The sequence below is a fragment of the Mastomys coucha genome, unplaced genomic scaffold (genome assembly GCF_008632895.1).
Source record: "Mastomys coucha isolate ucsf_1 unplaced genomic scaffold, UCSF_Mcou_1 pScaffold21, whole genome shotgun sequence".
In the NCBI taxonomy this organism is placed as follows: domain Eukaryota; kingdom Metazoa; phylum Chordata; class Mammalia; order Rodentia; family Muridae; genus Mastomys; species Mastomys coucha.
The window spans coordinates 18,267,522-18,286,584 of NW_022196904.1; the positions used below are offsets into that span (position 1 = coordinate 18,267,522).

At 53.1% G+C, this 19,063-nt stretch overlaps 1 protein-coding gene across 2 annotated transcripts; it reads left to right on the plus strand.

The window, feature by feature from the left end:
- The first annotated feature begins 4,076 nt into the window (after positions 1–4,076).
- On the plus strand, positions 4,077–18,752 carry Kcnn4 (potassium calcium-activated channel subfamily N member 4). 2 transcript variants are annotated; one of them, XM_031385646.1, is made up of 9 exons: positions 4,081–4,546; positions 8,313–8,408; positions 10,638–11,059; positions 12,493–12,628; positions 14,877–14,987; positions 15,414–15,532; positions 15,764–15,833; positions 17,462–17,629; positions 18,264–18,752. In XM_031385646.1, exons 1-8 carry the CDS (start codon positions 4,388–4,390, stop codon positions 17,624–17,626), a joined length of 1,278 nt encoding a protein of 425 aa, XP_031241506.1. In that variant the 5' UTR covers positions 4,081–4,387; the 3' UTR covers positions 17,627–17,629; positions 18,264–18,752. The 2 variants fall into 2 exon arrangements, with proteins under 2 accessions (XP_031241507.1, XP_031241506.1); XM_031385647.1 differs by lacking the exon at positions 18,264–18,752 and having other exon boundaries at positions 4,077–4,546; positions 17,462–17,630.
- Positions 18,753–19,063: the final 311 nt, after the last annotated feature.

The following is a 19,063-nucleotide window of genomic DNA, read 5'->3' on the forward strand; positions in this document are numbered from 1 at the left end:
CCACCCCACCCCAACCTCATCTTCTACTCCCCATCCCTTCCTCAGGCTGCATCACTGGCATAGGTGTGGATGGCAGGTTACTTCCATTTCTATCTTAGTCGCACAGAGGAGGTGACAGCTGTGCATGGGGACAAGGGCCACATGTGAGTCAAAAGCCAAGAACAGATCAAGCCACTCCAACTGCACAGCTTCTGGGCCCCAGTTCAGGGACTTCTGAGAAATGTACACAGAGACAAATATCAAGGGAAGGAGTGAGGGAAGGAGGGAGGGAGAGAGGGAAGAAAGAGAAGGGAAGGGAAAGGAAGGGAAGGGGAGGGAAGGGACCAAGGGAAGAAGGAGAAGAAGGCGGGGGCTGAGCAATCACAGAGGGTCCAGGAGTCAGGTGTAGTATCAAATATCTGTAATTTCAGAAAACTGGAGGTTGAGTCATGGTAATGAAGAGGTTGAGTCCAATTAGGGATGTGGAGTTACTTCCTGTCTCAAAAAACAAAAATAAAAAACAAAATACAAAAAAAGAAACTAAACCACAACACAAGGTTTGGAGGCAGAGGTGAAAAAAAAAAGGCTGGGGGCATGACTCAGTGGTAGAGCCCCTACCTAGAATCCCCCAGTGAGGGGCTGGGGGCTCAGTGGTAGAGGCTCTGCCTAGAATCCCCCAGTGAGGGGCTGGGGGCGTGGCTCAGTGGTAGAGCCCCTGCCTAGAATCCCCCAGTGAGGGGCTGGGGGCGTGGCTGAGTGGTAGAGCCCCTGCCTAGAATCCCCCAGTGAGGGGCTGGGGGCTCAGTGGTAGAGGCTCTGCCTAGAATCCCCCAATGAGGGGCTGGGGGCGTGGCTCAGTGGTAGAGACACTGCCTAAAATCCCCCAGGGAGGAGCTTCAGTATAGCCCAGTGGTAACCACATGTCTAGCACACCCTGAGTTCCATTCCAACAGTGAAAAATAAAAGCCTGTGAAGACGTAGAATGAGGGAGAAACTAATACAGAGTTGTGTGCAAAGCTCAAAGATGTTCCTGGGAAGGAGGAAGCAGAGATGGCTCCAGGTTCCAGGCAGCAAGCAGGCAGGGATGCCTGGGTTGCAGCATGAGGAGTCCCCGGCTGCAGCATTTTCTCCAAGTAGACACACGTGTGGTGTCCGGGTGTGACTGGGTGTGTCTCCATCCTTTTCCAGCCATGTGTCACTGAGTGGGATCATCATGTGTGCCGTGGGGTGGGGCACCCCCACGGGGTGTGTTTCTGTCACTGGGCGTGTCTGTGTGTGTGTGGTTGGGAGTCTCCGGGTGTGTCTGTGTGGGTTGCATTGGTGCCAGACATGTCTGTCCTCGGGTATCTCATTTCCCTGTGGCTGGCGGATGCATAGTCCTCAATGCCACAGGACACAGGGTGGGAAAGAGTTGTGACTGAGCGTTTCTCTGAGTCTGGGGACCGTGAGGTGAAACATCATCTTACAAGATCCCTTCGTGACCTGTCTTGGTGTCCCTGTTGTGCCGTGTGTGTTGGCATGCATAGGAGCATTTAAGGCCCTGGTACATGGTGTGTAGACCCATGTATCTGCTTTCTTTGTTGTGTGTCCCTATTTGAATCTCTGTGTCTCATGCATCTTATTTCCAGAGTCATGTTCACTGTGTGCCTTTGTTTTGTCTCTTGTGAGGTGTGTGTGTGTGTGTGTGTGTTCTGTATTGGAGTAAGGTGCACAGGGTGTGCTAGTCTGTGGAGACCAGAGGTTGATATAAGAATATCTTCCTTGCCAGGCAGTGGTGGCGCATGCCTTTAATCCTAGCACTTGGGAGGCAGAGGCAGGTAGATTTCTGAGTTCAAAGCCAGCCTGGTTTACAGAGTAAATTCTAGGACAGCCAGGGCTATACAGAGAAACCCTGTCTGGAAAAGAGAGAGAGAGAGAGAATATCTTCCTCAATTTCTCTGCACCTTATATTTTTATGCACTGTGTGTGTGCACCATGGTACACATAAGAAAGTCAGAGGATAATCTGCAGGGATCTGCTCTTTCCTTCCACCATGCAGTCTCTGGGAATTGAACTCAGACCTCAGGATTGACAGTTGGTGCCTTTAAACCCCATGCATCTTATCACTAGTCCTGCACTTCATTTGTTGGGAACTGGGCTGGGTCTTTCACACCAGCAGGAACTCACTGATTCAATTAGAATGGCTCCACCCATCTGAATACATCACCTCCCCACTCAGGGCTGGGGTTGCAGGGATGCACCTGCTTACCTAACGTTTTAAAAACTACTTGTTTTATTTCAGTCTTATTTGTGCTTGAGCCCGAGTGGATGTAAGCATTGTGCATGCAAGTGTGTATGTGTGTGTGTGTGTGTGTGTGCGCACACGAGCACACACGAGCGCAGGTGCCAGTGGAAGTCAGTGGGGACCACTGGATTCACTGCAGTTACAGGCTATTGTAAGCCACCCAGTATTGATGCTGGACACTAAACCAGGGTCCTCTGCAAGAGGAGCATGGGTTCTTACCTGCTAAGACATCTCTCCAACCCCTGCACCTGACTTTTCACAAATATGCTTGGGATTCGAACTCAGACCCTCACTCTTGTACACAAACACTTTACCAACTATCTCCCAAGCCTGACTGTAGGTTGTGTGTATGTAATGTGTGTGTGTGTGTATGTGTGTGTAAATGTGAGTGTAACACCCCTGTCTGACTCAGTGAAATAGCCTTGCTACTCATATCAGGATATATGTCCATGTTGAGGTTCTTTCTCTTCCCTTAGGGTGTTGTGTTTGTATAGCCATACACATTAAAGTATAATGTGTACAGGTATTGTGCGTGACTTTGGATTGATGGTGTGCTGATCTAGACATTGGTGTTCTTGTGGGTCTGAATCCAACCCCACCCCCTCCAAATGATATCATCCTGGACTGTGTCTTTTGTGGCTAGAATGTCCTAGAATGTCCAACTCTGGGTAGAAGCTGCTTGGTACTGTGCTAGGGCATGCTGAGTGTCAGGGGCACCAGTGTGTCTCAGGATCAGTGTCAGGGGTGTGTGTTTGAGTCCCACACACAATGATGCGTGCCACCGTGCATTTCCTGTTCTCTAAGTGCTGGGTGACAGCACCTGCCACCCCCAGGTGTTTGCACATATAGGATATCTCTCTGTGTTTCACATTCGCACCCCCTTGTGTGTCTGTTGACACATGTTTGTTATGCCTGGCGACTCTTACAAATTGGTGTGCCCAGACATGCTGTGTATTTGTGTCGCTCCTGGTATACGTTCCTTGTGGTCGTCGATGCTCTTTGATCGTAGAATATTTTGGGTTTTTACTTGGTTTTGGTTTTGGAAACAGAGTCTCCTGTGGCCCAGGCTGATCTTGAACTCATAGTTGACAATGACTGAGACCTGCTGATCCTCCTGGCTCCAGCTTCCTAGTGCCAAGATTCAAGCATGCAGCATTGCCCTCTTTATGCCGTGCTGGTGTCCACCTCAGAGCTTCTGTGATTCAAAGGAGCCTGCTAATGACTGCACTCCGTCCCTGGCCCCATTTTAAAATAATTATTGAAGACTCATTTTTTTTTAATTTGTGCATGTGTATGTATGTGAATATAAGCCACATGTGTCAGGAGCCCCCCAGAGACCAGAAAAGGGGTGTCAGATCTCCTGGAGTTGAAGTTACAGGTGTTTTCAAGCCACCTGGCAAGTAAGTGCTAGAAACAGAAGTCAGGCTCCTCTTGGGAGGAGGGCTCACTTTCAACTGTTGCCCCCGACTTTCCAGCCCCTCCCCCGCCCCACTTTGAAGGCTGTGTGTGACTGTGTGAGCTCAACCTTTGGGTGGCCCCATGTGCCACGGGATGCTGCTGCCCTGCTAAGTGCTGGCGTGTGTCACACCATGTGTGTGTGGTGTCTGGGTGTGGCTGTGGGTTTCTGAACTTTCAGGAGTGTGAGTCACTTCTGTGGAGGTTGTGTGGTGTGTGCTGGTGTGTTGGGCTCCGTCTCCGGTCTGTCGTGGGGGTGCTCTGTGGTGTCTGGGTGTGGTGGGGGTTGTAGGTGTGTACCACAGAGTGCAAACCGTTGGAGAGGAGATTCACAACCTATTGTGTGAGAGTGTGTCTTTGCCCACGTGGATGGACTCTTCTTCCTTGCCCTGGGCCACAAGACACACCCCAACCCCTCCTTCGTCTCAGAAGGGGATGGGATGTGCAGCCTCCCCCTACTCAGGGACCTCCCCGTCCCTCCCCGCCCTGCCCTGCCTGCTGCAGTTACCACTCCCCAGAGGGCACAGGGCTAGGCTGTGCCTTCCAGCAAAAGTCCCAGAGTGAGCAGAACAGGCCACTGGCCTGGAAGCCAAGCTGGCTGCCATTTGCGTACTGAGAGGTGGGGGACCCTGGGCAGGAAGCTGGCTGAGCCCCAAGACCTCAGGGGCCATGGGCGGGGAGCTGGTGACTGGCCTGGGGGCCCTGAGACGGAGAAAGCGTCTGCTGGAACAGGAGAAGAGGGTGGCCGGCTGGGCGCTGGTGCTGGCGGGAACTGGCATCGGACTCATGGTTCTGCACGCTGAGATGTTGTGGTTCCTGGGTTGCAAGGTGAGTGGAGCCCTTCCACAGAGCAGAGAAGGGACAGGGAGCCTGGTGGGAGGGAGGAGCGCTGAGGTTTGCATCTCTGGTGTGAGGGAGGAGAGCTGGGGTCTGCAACCCTGGGTGTGAGGGAGGGAGGCTGGGGTCTTACATCCCTGAATATGAGAGAGCAAAGCTGGGGAATCTTATACTCCTGGGCATGGTGGAGGAGAGTTGGCATCTTACACCCCAGGGTGTAAAGGAGAGAGGAGAGCTGGAGCCTTCACCCCTAGGTATGAGGGAGGAAGGCTGGGGTCTGCACCTCTGGGTATGAGAGAAGAGAGCTGGTCTTGGACCCCTGGGTGTGATGGAGGCAGATGGGGGTCTACACCCCTGAAACCTGAGTTAGTGTGATATGGTCCTTCCCCCAGATCCCCCACACACACACACACATGCACAGAAGGGAGACAGTTCTCAGTGTTAGCCTTTGGGAAAGTTATCAGACCACTGGGGGCCTGGGCCTTGTTGAGGCCCATGCAAGGCTGACCCTTGATAGCCTAGCTCTTGCAGGGGGAGGGGCAGGGTGCGAGGGAGAAAGACTTTGTCATTAGGCGTCTCCTTGCTCCTTATCTAGCCTCTGCCATTTACCCAGTGCCACCAGGCAGTGCTCTGGGGTAACCGACAGAGGAGCTGGTGGGGAGTGCAGGCTCCACCCCACCTCTACCAAACAGGAGCGCCATTACCCCCAGAAGGCACCTGTGTTTAAAACCTGTGTTTTAAACCTACAGTGGTTTACCTCGGCTTGAACTCCTTCGTCTCTATGGAAGAGCAGATTTTTTTTCAGACTCAAGAGTCTGCAGAAAGACCCTCAAAAAAAAAAAAAAAAAAATCTCACCAGGCATGGGATCTAAGCACTGGGAAAGTGGGAGGCCAGATCAGAAGGTTAGGCCAGCCCAGGCTACATACTGAGTTGGAGGCCAGCCTGGGCTACACAAACCTTACCTCAAAAACAGAAATCAATCGGAACAAGGTGGGGGAAGGAGAGGGCACACTCAAGAGAGCTATCAGTCACTCTCCAGAAGACCCGGGAGTAGAGGTGGGGCTGGAACAGGTTTTAGCAAGCCCCAGGGATATCTGACCCTGGTCAGGCTTGTGGCATAAGAGAGATGGAGGGCAAGGTTGGGTCTGTGGCTTGAGGGGGAGGCACACTTTTTTAACAGATAAGTTGGGGTAGGAGCTCTGTGTGTGTGTGTGTGTGTGTGTGTGTGTGTGTGTGTGTGTGTTCGTTCATGCACACCCGCTGCAGGTGGGACATTCTTTGGGAGAATTTCTGGGCCCTGGTGCTCAGCCCTGTATTTGAGGATTGGGAGTGGGCAGCAGCCGCTGTGTAATGACCGGCAGCCCCATGGAGGGTCAGGGGAGGCCAGCTTCCTTCAGCCAAGTGGCCAAGGAGAGGGCAGCCACTGCGAGGGGGTGGGGCTGTCCAGAGCCATGCCAACAGGAAACACGGCTGGGGCCTGCCCAGCGCTCCCACGCTCCAGCACCGCGCCCAGCAGGAGAGGTGTGGACCTGGGAGTCCTGGCAGAAGGGAAAGAACCATGGGGTCTTTCTTATCCCTCATTTCTCCTTCTTCACTACCTGCCCAGATCCTTTCCTCCAGTTGTGTTTCTTGAAGGAACAGATGCCACTCTCTGAGCCTCAGTTTCCCCGTCTGTTCAAACATAGCCATAAGCACCTGCGCAGCTCCTCCTATCTTTGTTTGAGACAAGGTCTCTGGTAGCCCAGGCTGGCCTTGAACTGGCTGTGTAGATGAGGATGACCATGTACTTCTGATCCTTCTGCCTCCACTTCCCCAAGAATCACAATACTGTTTACACGAAGACAAGGGTCAAACTTAAGGCTCTGTGCAGGCTAGGCAAGCACTCTTCCAAGGGGGCCACATCCCACCCTGAGCCCCCTTCCAATGGCTGCCGTGGTGATCTCCATGCCCCCTCCCTCCCCAGCTCCACCTCAATCTAACAAACTTGTTTTTCACCAAACGAAGACACCTGCTCCTCAGGAGGGGCGGGTGCCAAGACGGTAGGAAGGAAGAGACTGAGCTCTTTAGATGAAGTGAAGCAGAGAAGATGTGGTGGACAGAGACTTGGGGAGGGGAAGACAGTCCAAGGGGAGGGAGGGAGGGAAGGAGAGAAGGAGGGAGGAAGAGAGAGAGAACCACAATGACAGAAACTTCCAGAGCCTCTGAGAAACCTCAGTAGGAGAAATGCACACAGAGGATAGAAAGGCCAAGCACGGACTCCCCTCCCCCCTGCCCCCAACACTCACACACCCCAGAGCCCCGGCAGTAGCTCAATTGGTAGAGTACTTGCTGAGCTTGCCCAAAGCCCCTGGGTTCAATCTTCTGCACTGGGGGACTGTGATGATGCATGCCTGTAATCCCAGCACTTGGGGGAGTCTAGAAGCAGCCGGAACTCTCAGAGAGAGGGAAGTAAGAGACCTCAGTCTGAGCCGGGCAGTGGTGGCGTATGCCTTTAATCCCAGCACTTGGGAGGCAGAGGCAGGCGGATTTCTGAGTTCGAGGACAGCCAGAGCTATACAGAGAAACCCTGTCTCGAAAAAACCAAAGAGAGAGAAAAAGAGAAAGAGAGAGAGAGAGAGACCTCAGTCTGGGTGTAGAATTGGTAAGGGGGACTACACACACACACACACACACACACACACACTGCATTGTGGGAAAGTGGCTGGTGTCTGACTCGATAGGAGCTGAGGCAAACTGAAAAACTGAACCGGGAACTGGGGAAGGGTGAAGGATGATGGGGGAGGGGAAAGCTGGGGACAACAGCTCCATTGTTCAGACAGGGGTGGGGGAGGGCCCCCCGGGGGCAGGAAATTGGCCTTCTTCCCCTGCTCAGAGGCGGGTGCTGGCCCCGGCCCAGCCAGGGAAGCTGGCAGAGGGCTGCAGAGGAACAGGTGCAGGGTTCATCGAGGGAACCCAGGCGAGCCCTGCCCTGGGACAGTATCTCCCCGTGGGCATCGGCCCATCTTAGGGAACTCAGCAGTTCTCACCCCCAACTCTGTAAATCCTTCCTCCCTAAATTCTAGATCCCTCCAAGGCATTGCCACACAAAGAGAGGAAGAAAAAAAAAAAAAACTTCTGGTGCTTTATGTAGGCCCTGAACTTCCGCCCCGGGTGCCCTGGGCATACAGCCAGGGGAAGTGGTAGGAGAGGGGAAGAAGGGGTTCACAAAGCAGGACTGAGGACCCCCCCATGGAGCTGGGGTTAGGGGTGTCTTGGGGCTCATTCCCCAGACTGGAGAAGGGCAGAATGGTGCTCTAGAGACGAGTGACAGTCTCTAGTCTTTTCTGGAATTGGGGTTTGGGGCAGGCACTGCTTGCTGAGGAGGCAAGGAGCACCCTTTGGAAGCTGCATGCCTTTTTCTACATAGACACCACATGCATACACAAGTGAGGACCTGCTTTTCATAGGGAAAGGGAAAGAATGTGAGTTTCAAGGCTCCCCAGGGTAGGAGAGTAGAGGGCCGTCTGGCTTAGACGATGTCCATCTGCCATAACCCAAGTAGACCCCAAATTAGAAATCCTCCTGTCTCAGCCTACCAAGGGCTGGGATCATACAGGGGACCTACACACTAAACTCGAGAATGGTTTTGAGATGTCCTGTCAGGAGAGCCTGGTTTGGGAGCCAGATGCTAGGAATGTAGAGAGGGCCTTTCTGAAGGAAGGGAATGGGGGTAGGTGGACTGGAAGCACCTGCTCACTGTCTTTTGTTCCCCCACAGTGGGTGCTGTACCTGCTCCTGGTTAAATGTTTGATCACCCTGTCCACTGCCTTCCTCCTTTGTCTTATTGTGGTCTTCCATGCTAAGGAGGTCCAGGTAAGCTGGGTCCCACCTCTCTGCTCTTTCTCCTTCCCTGATATGAGTGAGTCTACACCGTTGCCCGCTGGGATTCTGCCGGCATAGCCTATCCATCCCCCAATGTAGCCCCATGTGTTTCCCCGTAAAGATGGAGGCGATGCCTGCCCTCCCAGCTCCCAGCTCCTGAGACCACTTACAGTTTTTAAATTAATTTTGGTCCTGGGGATTGATCAAGACCTTGTACTGAACCACAACTCCAGCCCCTCACCTGAGGATTCTAGGCAGCGGCTCTACCACTGAGCCACGTCCCCAGCCCCTCACTGGGGGATTCTAGGCAGAGCCTCTACCACTGAGCCACGCCCCCAGCCCCCTCACTGGAGGATTCTAGGCAGGGTCTCTACCACTGAGCCACGCTCCCAGCCCCTCACTGGGGGATTCTAGACAGGGGCTCTACCACTGAGCCATGCCCCCAGCCCCTCACTGGGGGATTCTAGGCAGGGGCTCTACCACTGAGCCACGTCCCCAGCCCCTCACTGGGGGGTTCTAGGCAGGGGCTCTACCACTGAGCCACGCCCCCAGCCCCTCACTGGGGGATTCTAGACAGGGGCTCTACCACTGAGCCACGCCCCCAGCCCCTCACTGGGGGATTCTAGGCAGGTGCTCTACCACTGAGTCACGCCCTCAGCCCCCTCACTGGAGGATTCTAGGCAGGGGCTCTACCACTGAGTTACATGCCTAATTTCTTTACAGCTGTTATTAATGACAATAAGAGTGTGTACTTAAATTCTTTAACATTTATTTATTTATTTATTTATTTATTTATAAATAAATACACACTTGGAAGTCAGAAGTCAAATTATACAAGCCAGTTCTCCCCTTCTACCACGTGGGGTTTTTAGGAATCAAACTCACATCATAGAGTTTGGAGGTAAAGGCCTTGGCTCACTGAGCCATAGCACAGGCCCAAAGAATGTGTATTTTAGCTGAATGCTTCTTAGGTGTCAAGCACATCCCAGGGTGTTACTGTACATGGCTGAGAATCACTGTCTTTTATGGGAGTCGGGCAACTGGGGAAAAGATCTGGAGAAATGGAAATGGGAATGGCATTGTGTCTCAGTGAGACCCGAGTTCAAAGATGGCTAGGAAGAGTTGTTGAGTCTGGAGGAGGGGAAAAAAAACTCACATTAGGGGCTGGCACTACTGTGGGATGTTAAGTGTAGGTGACTTGTGATTTCAATAGGTAGGGACATAGTAATATAGGGCCGAGATCTGGAGATGTAGCTCAGTGGTAGAGCCCCTGCCTAGAATCCCCCAGTGAGGGGCTGGGGGCGTGGCTCAGTGGTAGAGCCCCTGCCTAGAATCCCCCAGTGAGGGGCTGGGGGCGTGGCTCAGTGGTAGAGTATTTCCTAGCATACTGAAGATTTTACCTTCACATTGAAACAAACAAACCTCACAGAGAGCAGTTCGTGTTCTGGACCCCAGTGTTCAGTTGCCCTGTTGTGAGACCCAGGCCTCAATTTCCAGATTTGTAAATTGGGAGCACTAGTCTCTGTGTATGAGCATTTATTAAGTCACATGTACAGGGGACGGGACAGAGCAGTCCCTAGAGCGTCCAAATGCTGCATAAATGAAGCTAAGCGTGGCAGCACCCACCTGTAGTTTCGGCACTTGGGAGTCTGAGGTGGGTAGATCACTCATTTGAGCCCAGCCTAGGTTATAAATTACCTAGCACCATCGGGTACACGTGGAAGCCAGTTCTCCTACAACGTGGATGCTAGGGATGGCACTCAAGGAGTCAGGCTTGGTGGCAAGTGCCTTTATTCACTAAGCTATCCCACAGGCCCTATTATTTTTGCCAGAGCGGTACCCCAGAACCATAAGTGGGCAGAGCCCTCAGGGATGGGCACATAAACCCTGGGAGGTCGATGGTTCTGTCTCAGTCGCTACAAATCATAACTTATAGAACTTGTCGGTGCAGACAGGAGGTGCTCGATTCTTGTGGAAGAAGTATTCCTTCCAGAAGTGGGCCAGAACCAGACAGGAGAGTTGGAAAAGGAGAAAGTGGAGAAGGTGTTGAGATGACTTGTCGGTTCCCGCCTGCTTCCTTTCCCAGCTCCACGCCCCGTACAGCTATCTCTGTCCTACCCTTTTCAGGCATCCCCCACATCTTATCTCGGGGCGCAGACCGGGTGTGCCACTGTCTGCCCCGCACCTGACCTCTCTCCCGTGTCTGCCCTTTCCCTGCAGCTGTTTATGACCGACAACGGCCTCCGGGACTGGCGCGTGGCGCTGACCCGGCGGCAGGTGGCGCAGATCCTGCTGGAGCTGCTGGTGTGCGGGGTGCACCCGGTGCCCCTACGGAGCCCTCACTGCGCCCTCACGGGGGAGGCCACCGACGCACAGCCCTGGCCCGGCTTCCTGGGCGAAGGCGAGGCGTTGCTGTCCCTGGCCATGCTGCTGCGTCTCTACTTGGTGCCCCGGGCGGTGCTGCTGCGCAGCGGGGTCCTGCTCAACGCGTCCTACCGCAGCATCGGGGCGCTCAACCAAGTCCGCTTCCGCCACTGGTTTGTGGCCAAGCTATACATGAACACGCACCCGGGTCGCCTACTGCTGGGCCTCACGCTGGGCCTCTGGCTCACCACAGCTTGGGTGCTGTCTGTGGCTGAGAGGTGAGGGGCCTGGAGCCCAGGGAGGAGACACCAAGGTCTGCTGGATATGACAGAGCAAGCTGCAAGGCTGGGGGCCAGCCAACATCCGGGCAGGCTCACACTTTCCATCCTTCTTGGCTGAGAAATCGCAAGTCCTTGAGTTAGGTGATTCCCAACTTCTGAGCCACCCAGAACACACACATACACACACACACACACACACACACACACACATGCACACGCGGGTTAGGGGGAGAGAAAGAGAGAGGGAGAGGGGGAGAGAGAGACAGACAAACAGAAACAGAGATAGAGACAGAGAGAGCGCGCGAGTGAGCACGGGCGCAAGCAAGCCCAGGCAAATCCCCCCTTCCAGCTCCCATAGTGACCCCAGATTCAGACTCTGGTAACAGGGCTAATCCTAGTAACTACCTTGTTGAAAGAAACAGCTTTTCCAAATTAGCGGGTACAGTAAGTGCTTGCTGACTCTGGAAAGCAGACATTTGGAACAGCTTTGCTGGGGGAATTCCCCCGGAGGACCTAGCTGTTGCTTAGCAACTGAAAACAGATGGGGTGGGGAGCTACTTGATTCTTGCAGATCCTCAAAGAAATCCAGCCTGTGTCCTGAGAGCTGGCAACAGGGCCTTGGGGCCACAAAGCCAAACCTCTGGTGCCCAGGCTGCCTCCAACATCCCAGTCCCTCAGTCTCCTGAATGCTGGGATTAACGATGAGTGTCACTGACTGTGCCCTGCTCCATGCGAGTCTTTTTTTCTTTTTTTTTTTTTTTTTTTTTTTTTTTTTTTTTTTTTTTTTTTTTTGAGATGTCAGTCATTTCGATCCTGATCTATCACTTACTTGAAGGCCATGTAGCCTCTTTGTGGGTGTCAGATCAAGGTGTAGCTTCCCCTGGATGGCTCCTGCTTCAGGCTGGGTCTCAGCCCCATCTTAGCCTTCAACCACACACTCTTGAATCTAGCAGGCCTGGTTGCCTAGCTGAACTCAAACAGGCTCTAGAGCAACGGTTCTTGTCCTCCCTAATGCTGCCACCCTTTAGTACAGTTCCTCATGCTGTGGTGACCCCTTCCAACCAGAACTTGGTTTGTTGCTCTGCCTAACTGTGAGTTTGCCACTGTTGTGAATTGTGATGTAAATATCAGATATGCAGGACATCTGATATGCAGCCCCTGTGAGGGATATTTGAACATCAGGGGGTCACAACCCACAGGCTGAGAACCATCACACAAGGATTTGCCAGACCTAGATTTGTACCTCGCAGCCCAGAGTGGTTGAGCATCTGAGAGAAGCCACACAGCAGAGAAGAAGGTAGAATGTCTGGCTTTCTATCCAGATGTTTCTTGGTGTTAAGAGTGTGACAGGATGAGGAACAGTATTGGGGGGTAAACCCCACCAACACCCCCAGGCTGGGGTTTCAGAACTAAGTTCTCTTTGCCCATAGGCAGGCTGTCAATGCCACGGGGCACCTCACAGACACACTGTGGCTGATTCCGATCACATTCCTGACCATTGGCTATGGGGACGTGGTACCTGGCACCATGTGGGGCAAGATTGTCTGCCTGTGCACCGGAGTCATGGTGAGTACTGCCCCCCAAGACTCTCGGCCCACTGCTGATACTCATGGCTCAGGAAACCATGGGCCAACATAGGCCCTCCCTGGCATCCCTGAGAATTGTGGGTATCTGGATGTCGCCCCTCCCCAGCTTCATTCTTTATTCAAAACCCAGATATCCAGCCCATTTCTTTCTCCTCTTCAGCTTCTTCCATCTCCTTCCCCTGCTTCTCCTCCCTCTCCCCCTTCCTACTCTTTTAAGTTAGAGGATTGCTATGTATCCCAGGCTAGCCTCAAACTCCCTATGTACTCCAGGCTAACCTTAAACCCTCACTCCTCCTGCTTCAGCTTTGAAGTATGCCGCATACTACAAGTGACCTATTTTGAGACTGTTGTCCCTCAGTCTTTCCTAGAACCCAAGGTTCATTTCCTCAGACCCAGACCCCAATTTCCCAGTCCCATTTCTTCCTGAGCCAAGGGATCCAGTCTCTCGTCCTCCCCTAGGGAGAGCTGGGTGGAAAGTCACCATCTGGAGTATGTTTTGGGGACCAGGCTTCATAGATTCAAGCCCCACTTTGTCCCTTGCCAGCTTTGGAGCTCAGGCAAACCACATGTTGTTTCTGGGCCTCAGTGGGTACAGTCCCAGCATCCTCCTTGTGGGTTGTTGAAAGGACAAATGAAGAACATTATGTCAAGGGTTCAAACAGGAAGCACAGGCAGTACTTAGGAACAGCAGCAGGGCTGGGGGTGGGGTGGGGAGATGATGGTTTCAGTAATGAATCCTACACATCTGTTCTGACCCCAGCCCCTGAGCTCTCTGGGAGGAAGTGGGGGCTGGGGGACAGTTGTTGTAATGGATCCCACGCATTTCTGCAGTTCACTGTTCCCACCCTTGCCCCTGAGCCCTTCAGGCAGAAGCAGAGGCTCCTACCTCCAGGTTTTGTCCCCGAGCTACAGTCACCCTCCTTCCTGCTACAGACCCCACCACCACCACAGCCAATTCCTTCCACCCAGCTCCTTCTCCCTCTGGGGAGGGGGACCACAGCCCCAAGTGCCTTGGCCTAGCCCTTCCCACAGGGGACCTAAGCCACCATCTCCCAGCTCTGATGCTACCCCAGGACATGTTGACTCCCCTAAGCCTTGAGTTCATGGGTGAGCAATGGTGTGGCAGTCAAGTTGGACATGCACACAGCGGGTGGACGTAAAAGCCAGAAAAAAATATTCCTGAGCCCCTCAGGGCCCCTCAGGCCCCCTCAGGGCTGTGTCATTTGACAGAAAAAGAAACTGAAAATATGAGACATGATAAGTAGACACACACACACACACACACACACACACACAATGCTTGGCTCAGAGCCTCCATGGCACGAGATAATAGCATCTTTTTAATACTTTTAGATTATATTTAATTATTTATTGGAGGCGGCTTGTATGTCAGGGCCCTCGTGTCAAGGTCCAAGGGCAACTTTTAGAGAGTGGGTTATCTCCTCCACTATGAGGGTTTGGATGGGGATGCAACACAAATCATCAGGCTTGGTGGCAAGTGCCTCTTACCCTCAGAGTCATCTCAACATCGGCTCGCTGTTGTTTGTTTTGGACAGAGGGGGGTGGACAAAGGGCTCATGTAGCCCAGGCTGGCTCCAAGCCTGCCATAGAACAGAGGCTGATCCTCCTGCCTCAGTGCTGCCCCCTGGTACTGGGTCTATAGATGTTTGTCACAGAGCCTGACTCTGGAGCAGACTGGTCAGCTGTACCAGTCTCTGCTCTGACATTTCCAGTGGCAACTGGTGGCATTTTCACAGATAATGGGGGACATGTCTGTCCCCTAGAGAGGCTGTCCTCTCATCTTCTAATCAGTCATTTAAGGAAAGAGGCATTTGAGCTGCAGCGGGGTGATGGGTGGAGCATGCCTGTGAATCCAGAACTGGGGTGTTGATGCACCCCACTGGCTACTGGGGGTAGCCTGGGCTATATAGAAAGACTCTGTCCACACCCCGAGACAAAGAGGGCTGGGAATTTGGCTTGTCCAGCATTCATGAAGACCTGGGTTAGGTCCCCAGTATGGTATTAACTGGGCACCATGGTAAGTCCCTGTAACGCCAGCACATTGGAGGTGGAGGCAGCAGGTCGTCCTTAGTCACATAGTGAACTCAGGCCAGCCTGAAAGATAGCTCTGTTGATGGCAGAATGGCAGCGGCTGTACCTGCCCTCTGGCTGTGAGAAGACACGCCCGAGTCCCACAGAATCACAGGCCTTGCTTGGTGTACCCACAGGGGGTCTGCTGCACCGCTCTCCTAGTGGCTGTGGTGGCTCGGAAGCTGGAGTTCAACAAGGCGGAGAAACACGTGCACAACTTCATGATGGATATCCATTATGCCAAAGAGGTGAGGCTCGGCACCAGGGGTGCAGACTGGGGCTGTAGCTCAATGGTAAGACCCTGAGTTCAACCCCAAGCACCTTGTAAACCCGGCATGGTGGTGTAGACTTGTGATCTCAGCATTCAGAAGACAGATGCAGGAGGATCCAGAGTTCAAGGTACTCCTCAGCTATGTAGTGAGTTCAAGGACAACTGGGCTGCAGGAGACCACCCTGTATTAAAAAAAAAAAAAAAAAAAAAAAAAAAAAAAAAAAAAAAAAAAGCCAGTTCCCCTTAAAGCCTGATGATTCCATACTCGGAAGGATTAGACAGGTAAGATGGCAGGGAATTTGAGGCCAACCTGGTCTACAGGAAAAATCCAGTCCCCTCACTTCTGAGCCAGGTCTTCCAGATTCCTGGGCACCTCTCTCCCCTGACACTGTCATCCCATCAGATGAAGGAGTCAGCCGCGCGGCTGCTGCAGGAAGCCTGGATGTACTACAAGCACACTCGAAGGAAGGACTCCCGAGCTGCCCGCAGGCATCAGCGCAAGATGCTGGCTGCCATCCACACGTGAGGGCCTCCCTGTGTCCCTGTCACCTCTCCGCCTCGCTCAAGTGTTCATGCCCAGGCCTGTCCATGTATGATCCACCCAGTTTGGACCATGACTCAGTGCTGCTGGTCCTGGATTCCCAGGGTCCCTCCTGCTCTGAGGCAGACTGCTCCTTTGTGTCTCCTCCCCTCATCCCTACCCTCTGACTTACCCAGGGACCGAGCTTAGAACTGAACCCACCTCCCCCGCAGGTTCCGCCAGGTACGGCTGAAACACCGGAAGCTCCGGGAACAAGTGAATTCCATGGTGGACATCTCCAAGGTACCAGGCACCTCAGGAGGTGGTCTCAGGGAAGGGGCAAGGTGGGACTGGGGATGGGAGGCAGGGAGATGAACCTGTGAAAGGAGGGACTCTCCGACCTGGATATGGTAGTTCAAGACCAGCCTGGGCTACCTGAGACCCTGTCTCAAAAAAAGCAGGTGGTAGTGGCACGTGCCTTTAATCCCAGCACTCAGAAGGAAGAGAGGCAGGTGGAGTTCTGAGTTCGAGGTCAGCCTAGTCTACAGAGTTCCAGGATAGCCAGGGCTATGCAGAGAAACTCTGTCTCAAAAAAAACAAAAACAAACAGAATCAAAGCCCAAACAACCCCATCCTAAGGCCCGGTGAAAAGGGTTAGCGACCTGAGTTGTATCTCTAGAACCCATAATAAAGGTAGAAGAGAATGGACCCACAAAGTTGTTCTGTGACCTCCAGTCTTGTGCCCCTTCCCCCCAACCCTTTGCAATAGTAACGGATTTGTTTTTAAAACAAACTCACTAGATGAAAGGGGAGTCACCACAGGGGGTGGGGGGGCTGAAATGCACAGGTGTGCAGTAAAGGTTACAGGTCGGAGAAAAAGCCTCCCCCGCTTATGGAAGACTCCGGCCCCTTTGGCCCCTTTTAAGACTTAAGAAAAACACAAAGAAAAAGAAAAAAGAAAAAGAAAAAAAAAGCACCAATGTTTGGTTTCAAATCATCTTTATCACTTACATGTGGACAGATATATATTTCCTTCCAGGTGTGACTCTTATGCAAATAAAACCAGGCAAACTTACAAAGCAGCTCAAACCCTGAAAACAAACCCAACTTAAAAAAAATAAAATAAAATAAGGTACACCGTGACAGGTGATGACATTGTTTCAGCAAAAGCCAGTTCCTGATGCTGTTGTGAAGCGGGTGCCGGAGGGCAGAGGGGTCCCCTCACTGCTAAGCCTCAGATCCTTCACCTCCACCAGCGATGGTGACGTCATACCCCTTTGGTCTGGCTCCCGCTGGCCTTTTCTTGTTAGCCCAGCACAGTTCAAACAGCCACCCTTGGCACGGAGGCCACGGTAAACATAGTCACAGACACAGGTCCCCAGACTACATGACACGTCTCAGAAAACAGGGTGGTTCGGGTCAGCCGGAGTAGGTGGGCTGCTTATGGGTGGAGGTTATAGGGCCTGAGCACAGAATTTGAAGGTTCCCACAGCAAGCTCACAGACAAAGTTGGGGATGAGCGCTTGCCTAGCATGTATGAAGCTCCTGGTTCAATCCCCAACCCTGCAAACACCAGGCATGACAGTACATGCTTGCAATCCCAGCATTTGGGAGGCAGAGGTAGGAAGACCAGAAATTCAAGCTAATCAGGGATAAAAGACGACTCCGCAGTTAAGACCACCTCCTGCTCTTGCAGATGACCCAGGTTGGGTTCCCAGCTCCCAAATGGTAGCTTCCACCTGTCTGTAACTCCAGTAGCACAGTAAATTCAGTTCCAGCTTGGGCTACAAGAGACTTTGCTCCACTCCCCAGCGCCTAGTAAAAAGAACAGTCCTCCAGGGCCAGAGAGGGCTCCTCGGTGTTCTGTTATCCCACTCTGTAGAGCAGACAGGGCTCTTCTAGACCCTCACTTATGTTCACCTCCCACTCAGATGCACATGATCCTGTGCGACCTGCAGCTGGGTCTCAGCACCTCGCACCGTACCCTGGAGAAGAGAATCGACGGACTGGCAGGAAAGCTGGATGCCCTGACAGAGCTGCTTGGCACTGCCCTGCAGCAACAGCAGCTACCAGAACCCAGCCAGGAGGCCACATAGCTGGTGAGGGGGGCAGGGACTGGGCCAGGAAAAATCCAGAGGAAGAGACAGGCACCTATGGCCAGTGCCAGATGTGGCTGTTGCTTATAGATAAAGCCACCCTTTCTCTTAAGCTGTCTCACCTCTTAGAACTCTGAGTTCAGAGCTGGACTGCAAAAAGGGGAGTGATTCCTTCTGCACTTGTCAACCTCATTTCTCACTCTTTTGTGCGAGGGGGCGTGTCCAAAGGACTGGAAATGGAATCTAGGGCCTTGTGTATTCTAGGCAGGGGCTCTACCACTGAGCCACACCTCAGCCCCTCACTGGGGGATTCTAGACAAGGGCTCTACCACTGAGCCACACCCCCAGCCCCTCACTGGGGGATTCTAGGAAGGGGCTCTACCACTGAGCCACATCCCCAGCCCCTCCCTGGGGGATTCTAGGAAGGGGCTCTACTCTGAGTCATATTCCCTAACTAGTAGCTTCTGGTTTCTCAACCCTCTTCCTGTTTTGATTGGTCTGTTCCGGTGCACACCTGTACCCTCCTTTCCCGGGCTATGGCACCCTTCTGTCCTCCCATCTCTGGACATTCTCTGGCTTCTGCTGGCATCCCTGCCTCTATGATTTCTAGCCTGTTACCAATCTACCATCTCCTCAGGACCCAAAGAAGAATCAGGCTATGTACCCAAGGACTGAGCTCAAGGACATCCTCCCTGCCAATCCTGACCAAGCCCCATGAATAAAGCACCTCAAGATGCCAGGACCAAAGTGGATCCACGTTGGGATGCACGGACTCTGGTGGTGGCAACCCTGAGTGGACACTGGCTTGGACCGCCCACGGCAATGGGAACATGGTCACCACTACACATATGCCCTCGTCAGAAGCCCTTTCTGTTGTGCTGCTGTTCATGACCCCTCAGTCTCTGTTGGAGGAGGAGGTGCCTGGGGGTCCAGGATGCTAGGAAGCTTCAGTTAACCGCGGGCCGGCCTCGCTGAAGGAACCAGTCGGAGCGGCGGGAGGTGCTGCCCCCTGGTGGACGCCAGGGAAGACGCCGCTTCCCCCGGATTGCAGAAATGGCGCGGGAGGGTGCGGGGTGCCGCTCACCATTCCACCCTCATACTTTGTAATAAATGGTAAACGAAGCCAGAAGCTGCCTTTTTTTTCCCAAACACCAAAGTCCTTCAGATCTTGCTGCGGAAGGCACTTGCCCTATCCCCAACCTTGGTTTCCCCAACTGTAGAGAGGTCTGGTGGCATATGCTTCCCCGTATGTTCTCACTACTCAGGAAGCTGGGTTACCAGATGGACTTGGGAGGCCGAGGCAGGAGGATCTCTGTGAGTTCAAGACCAGTCTAGTCTAGTCTACATAGTGAGCTCCAGGACAGCTAGGGATCCATACTAAAACCTGGTCTCAAAACAAACAAAACAACCAAGCAAAAACAAAACCAGTGGAGAGCA

Coding starts and splice junctions, on each gene's coding strand:
- Kcnn4 (XM_031385647.1), top strand. CDS start 4,388: ATGGGCGGGGAGCTGGTGACTGGCCTGGGGGCCCTGAGACGGAGAAAG. Junction 4,547..8,312: donor TGTGGTTCCTGGGTTGCAAG/GTGAGTGGAGCC, acceptor GTTCCCCCACAG/TGGGTGCTGTACCTGCTCCT. Junction 11,060..12,492: donor GTGCTGTCTGTGGCTGAGAG/GTGAGGGGCCTG, acceptor CTTTGCCCATAG/GCAGGCTGTCAATGCCACGG.